The 4,930-nt window shown below is 39.8% G+C and overlaps 1 protein-coding gene across 1 annotated transcript; it reads right to left on the reverse strand.

The window, feature by feature from the left end:
• Nucleotides 1-191: 191 nt before the first annotated feature.
• Nucleotides 192-4,490, reverse strand: LOC101848871 (laminin subunit beta-1; the record flags this gene model as incomplete). Its single annotated transcript, XM_013091124.2, has 5 exons — nucleotides 4,222-4,490; nucleotides 3,201-3,383; nucleotides 2,043-2,222; nucleotides 1,344-1,519; nucleotides 192-333 (listed from the first exon to the last, which is right to left on the reverse strand). Coding segments are annotated over exons 1-5 (684 nt in total), but the record flags the coding sequence as incomplete, so codon positions are not given.
• Between the last annotated feature and the right edge of the window lie 440 nt (nucleotides 4,491-4,930).

The following is a 4,930-nucleotide window of genomic DNA, read 5'->3' on the forward strand; positions in this document are numbered from 1 at the left end:
TGGACTTACACAGCTATAGCTCGATGGCTTCGGGTTAAACTCATAGAGAGTACTTCCCGGGAAGCTGAGAACGTTTCTGAGTGTTCTACGGTCTGCTGGGGTAATAATATAGTGTAAAGCGCATAGAGCTTGCTGTCGAGAGGGGTTATGCGCTATACAAATGCTATTTATTATTTATTATTATTACTTACAGTGTTGAAATCATCCTCAGCATCCTGAATATCCTGGGTGGCCATCTCTATGGCTTTAGCAGCGCTGGCCTGAACTCTCTTGGCCTCGTCCAGGGCATCCCTCACATCCTGGGCTGTGTTGCGAATGTCCTGAGCATCCGCTCTAGAGCAAGAGACATACAAAATTAGCACCAAGAAAAATATCAAAGTATTATGTTGAATGTACATGTCCATCCATTTTTTTCCCTCTCACTAGTCAATGCCCATCCACATTAAACATACAGCAAAAGGTAGAATATAACAGAGCAATTTTTAAAGAAATCCCAGGTGGCCATTTTGCACTCTACAATACCAATATGGAGATTAGACAAGACTAATAATGTTTTGTACGTATCTCTCTAGTAACACCTCTCATCTTCGGCACTTATATGACTCACAATTCATGATGTCAGTGCCATAAAACTCTTACAAAAACTAAAAAGACTAAAGACAATTTAAAAATCAGGATCTCAGGGGGAAAAAATCAGGATCTGGTGAAAAAAATCGGGATCAATGACAAATCTCAGGGTGACTGCCAAGGTGACTTAAAAATTTTCCAGGGGTGGCCATAAATATAATAATATACATGTACACTATACATTATGCCCTCTATATACATGTACACTATACATTATGCCCTCTATATACATGTACGCTATATTTTATGCCCTCTATATACATGTACACTATATATTATGCCCTCTATATACATGTACACTATATATTATGCCTTCTATATACATGTACGTTATATATTATGCTCTCTATATACATGTACGCTATATTTTATGTCCTCTATATACATGTACCCTATTTTTTATGCCCTCTATATACATGTACGCTATATTTTATGTCCTCTATATACATGTACGCTATATTTTATGCCCTCTATATACATGTACGCTATATTTTATGTCCTCTTTATACATGTACGCTATATATTATGCTCTCTATATACATGTACGCTATATATTATGCTCTCTATATACATGTACACTATACATTATGCCCTCTTTATACATGTACGCTATATTTTATGCCCTCTTTATACATGTACGCTATATATTATGCCCTCTATATACATGTACGCTATATATTATGCCCTCTATGACAATAGCAACATTCAGAACTCACGAAGCACTCTCAGCTTGTCTCTTCAGCTCTTCTGCAATGTCCCTGCTGCCCTTTGTGTCCGCCAGAATCTTGTCAATGTCTGTCAGAGACTCAACGGCTCTGTTGATTTTCTCTGCAAGCTCTCGGATCTTGTCGGGATTCATGGGGATCTGCATGTTCAAGACCTCTTCTGCAATCTGCAACACACATTGGAGAGAATGTTATTGTACGTCATGAAGCTCTTTCTGTTGTTCTAATTGATTACTATTGCAAGAATACAAGACAATGGGGTTTGTTCAAGTTGAATTCAGATCTGCAGTAGTTTACTGGGAGGAGAGGAAAAACCATTTTGTGTCAAACACGATCAGGCACATCTTGATCGAATGTCCAGAATTTGGAGAGACCCGAAGGAAATATTTTTAATTTACATAATTTGTCCTCCATCATTGAACCCAACAAAATTCTCGATTTTATAAAAGCCATTTGTCTTTTCTCCTGGTTGCAAATAGTGTTATTTAAAAAAAGTAAATATCTGCTTTTAAAAACTAGATTTTCGTTGTGTATTTTTAGATACTTCAACCAAGTCAACTTGCAAAATAAAAACCAAACCTTGCTATGAACTAACATGAAAACAACCAACTTGTATCCGCTGCGCTCATATGACCGTATGCAGTTGCAGTAGCCGTAAAACTTTTACCACACTGAAGCTGATTCACACACCTTCTCAATATCTTCTGGTGTGGCAGTTTCGTTGCCAATCAAGAAGTCCCTGATGTTGGTGAGGAGAGCCTTCAGGTCAGCCTTGGTGCTCTCCGTCATGTTCTTGGCCTTGGAAGCTTCATCAAATGCAGACTGGGCATCAGCCTTGGCTCCCATAGCGTCACGTTTGGCTTCTTGGATCTGGGGGTTGGGAAGGAAAAAAAGAGTTTACATAGGGGAAAAGTGTGCAGGGGAGTGCCAATAGATTAGTTGGAATGATGGACCATGGTGTGGATCACCCAGAATCGAATTCCTATCAGGGTTATCTTGAACTTGAGTTGTTTGAGGATTTTTTAAGGCTCTCCACAAACCAAGCTCTTTCCTTTCATTTTCAGAGACAGACCTATTCTAATTCTAAGGTCCCATCAGTATCTAGTGTTTATTTTAAATCTTACTACACCATAGAAAACTCCACCAGCCCACCCAGTAGTTTTTGCACTTGTTTGCCGAGGAAAAAAGAGTAGATCTGAGCTGAAGTTAGCTTGATAAATGCTGCTTTGTTTTTTTTATTTGATTCAGTAAAGAGAGGCACATCAACACAAAAACTGTCATTTACTGAAGGGGAAAGTAAGACCAAATGGACAGAAATAACAGAGGGCAAGAAAACAAGAAAGATTTACCACTACCACTGGCACCCTCCAAACACCCACAATAAATTCTGTAATTAACCACGAACAAATAATCAGGAAACATATACCAAGACAGAAACAAAATAACCAGATCACATTACAAAGCCTACACACAACTCGCATAGAAAACATCGTCTTGGGCTTGAATAAACAGCTGGATAGCAGAAAGAAATGGTAGCAGTGAAAAAGCAGCATGACTTTTTTAAAAATCCAGAACTTCTCAGACCCCATGGAAACTCAAAATTTACGGGTCATATTGTCTATTGAATCATGTCCTACGACTATTTTATATAAAGTGCAAAAAGACAAGCAAAAAGAGATTAAAATATAAATAATTGCGTGAGAAAGAGTATTATACAAACCCGAACATTTTCAGATATATGGATTTATCAGTAAAATCGGCATTACTGGCCAGTGAAACAAAATCTGCAAAACCTGTCAAAAGAAAACTGAAGCAGAAGTAAGCCCTTGCATTGACTCCAGTACTCACCCTGGGGATCAGAACGTCAGTGGCATTGGCCGTCTTGGCCTTAAGCAGGTCCTCAGCCCGCTGTGCCAGGGAGAAGGCGGTCTGTGCGATGGTGACCGCTCCGTTACATCCAGTGCCCCCGCACATACCGCAGCCGCCGCCCCCACACAGACTAGAGCAGGGGTCACCCTGGCCACCACACACCTGAAAACACACACACACAGGAAAAGGTCAAGGGCCAGCATAATAATATCGTAATAATAATAATGATAAGAATAATAATAATAATGATGATAACAAAAATAATAAAAATGATGATAACAAAAATAATAACAACAATAATAGTGAAAATGTAGATTTTTTATAGCGTCTACTCTCATGTGCACACAGCTATGGGAGCTTTTCAGAAATCCAAGCACGAATTCATAATTTATGAGCAATATTGTACAAACTGTGAAAAATTAATCTTTGCTCACATGCACATACAAAAGAAATACATATAATAATAATAATAAATAATAATAAATAGCATTTGTATAGCGCATGTCTCCACTCAAAAGCAAGCTCTATGCGCTTTACACTATATTATTACTCAAGCACACCATAGAACACTCAGAAACATTCTCAGCTTCCCGGGAAGCATACAGTGCAAGCAGCTGGTTAAGTGCTCAAACAGTAACAAACTGACAAGATCTTTCACTGTCTATAGCTGGGTACCCATTTTCACCTGGGTGAAGTGGGGAAAATTCGTGTAAAGTGCCTTTCCCAAGGACACAACGTCTGGCCCGCGGCTTGATCCCCCCGAACCCGCAACCTCACAATTACGAGTCCCGTAGCCTAACCACTAGGCCACCGACGCCACCATATATAACACACACACACACACACACACACACACGCACACACTTATTCACATGCACACGCACACACATCCACACACACACACATCCAACTAAACAAGGCTGCTGTGTGCCAGCTGAACTGGGGCGCCTTATACTAAAAGACTAACAGTTAAATAATAAGTTTCTATCAGCTATCTTACCATGTTGTTGATCTCGGACAAGTCCCCTCCCAGATTCCTGACGTCGTTCTCAAGGCGGTCCAGAGCGTCTCTGTTCTCATCCAGCTGCTCGTTAAACCGGTTCTCTCTGGGGACATCACAGGGGGGAAGCAAAGATGTACTCCAAGACGTAAGTAGTGTTGTTTCTTCTAAAATGTAAATTGCTGCATTTAAAACTGAATTTTTACAAATTACTTTAGGATGCTGCACTTCAACAATGTACTCCAAGATGTAAGTAGTGTTGTTTCTTCGAAAATGTAAATTGCTGCTTTTAAAACTGAAATTTTACAATTTATCTTTAGGATGCTGTACTTCAAGCATTTCAACAAGCAAAGTAAAACCAAGCCCGAGCTATGAACTAACATGAACACAAACATACTCATAATATGATCTTATGCAGTTGCGAGCACCCTACAGCTTTCACCAAACTGAAGTTTGATAGGAAAGAAGAAGCAAACCACACCAGAGCACCCGCAAACCACCCACAGTCTTCTGTGTGTGACAGCAAAGGGCCACACTGCCGCACATACACACTTGTACAAAGAATGAGCTAGAACTACCCTGATAGAATAACAAATAAACAAAAAGAAGAACTGAGAGAGAGAACAAGACAACAAAGCCTCTGCTGTCACCACTGCTGATACAGCATCAGATAGAAAGCACGGTAACCTCTCTCTCCCTCTGTGTCTCT

Source organism: Aplysia californica, unplaced genomic scaffold, assembly GCF_000002075.1.
Source record: "Aplysia californica isolate F4 #8 unplaced genomic scaffold, AplCal3.0 scaffold02238, whole genome shotgun sequence".
Taxonomy (NCBI): domain Eukaryota; kingdom Metazoa; phylum Mollusca; class Gastropoda; order Aplysiida; family Aplysiidae; genus Aplysia; species Aplysia californica.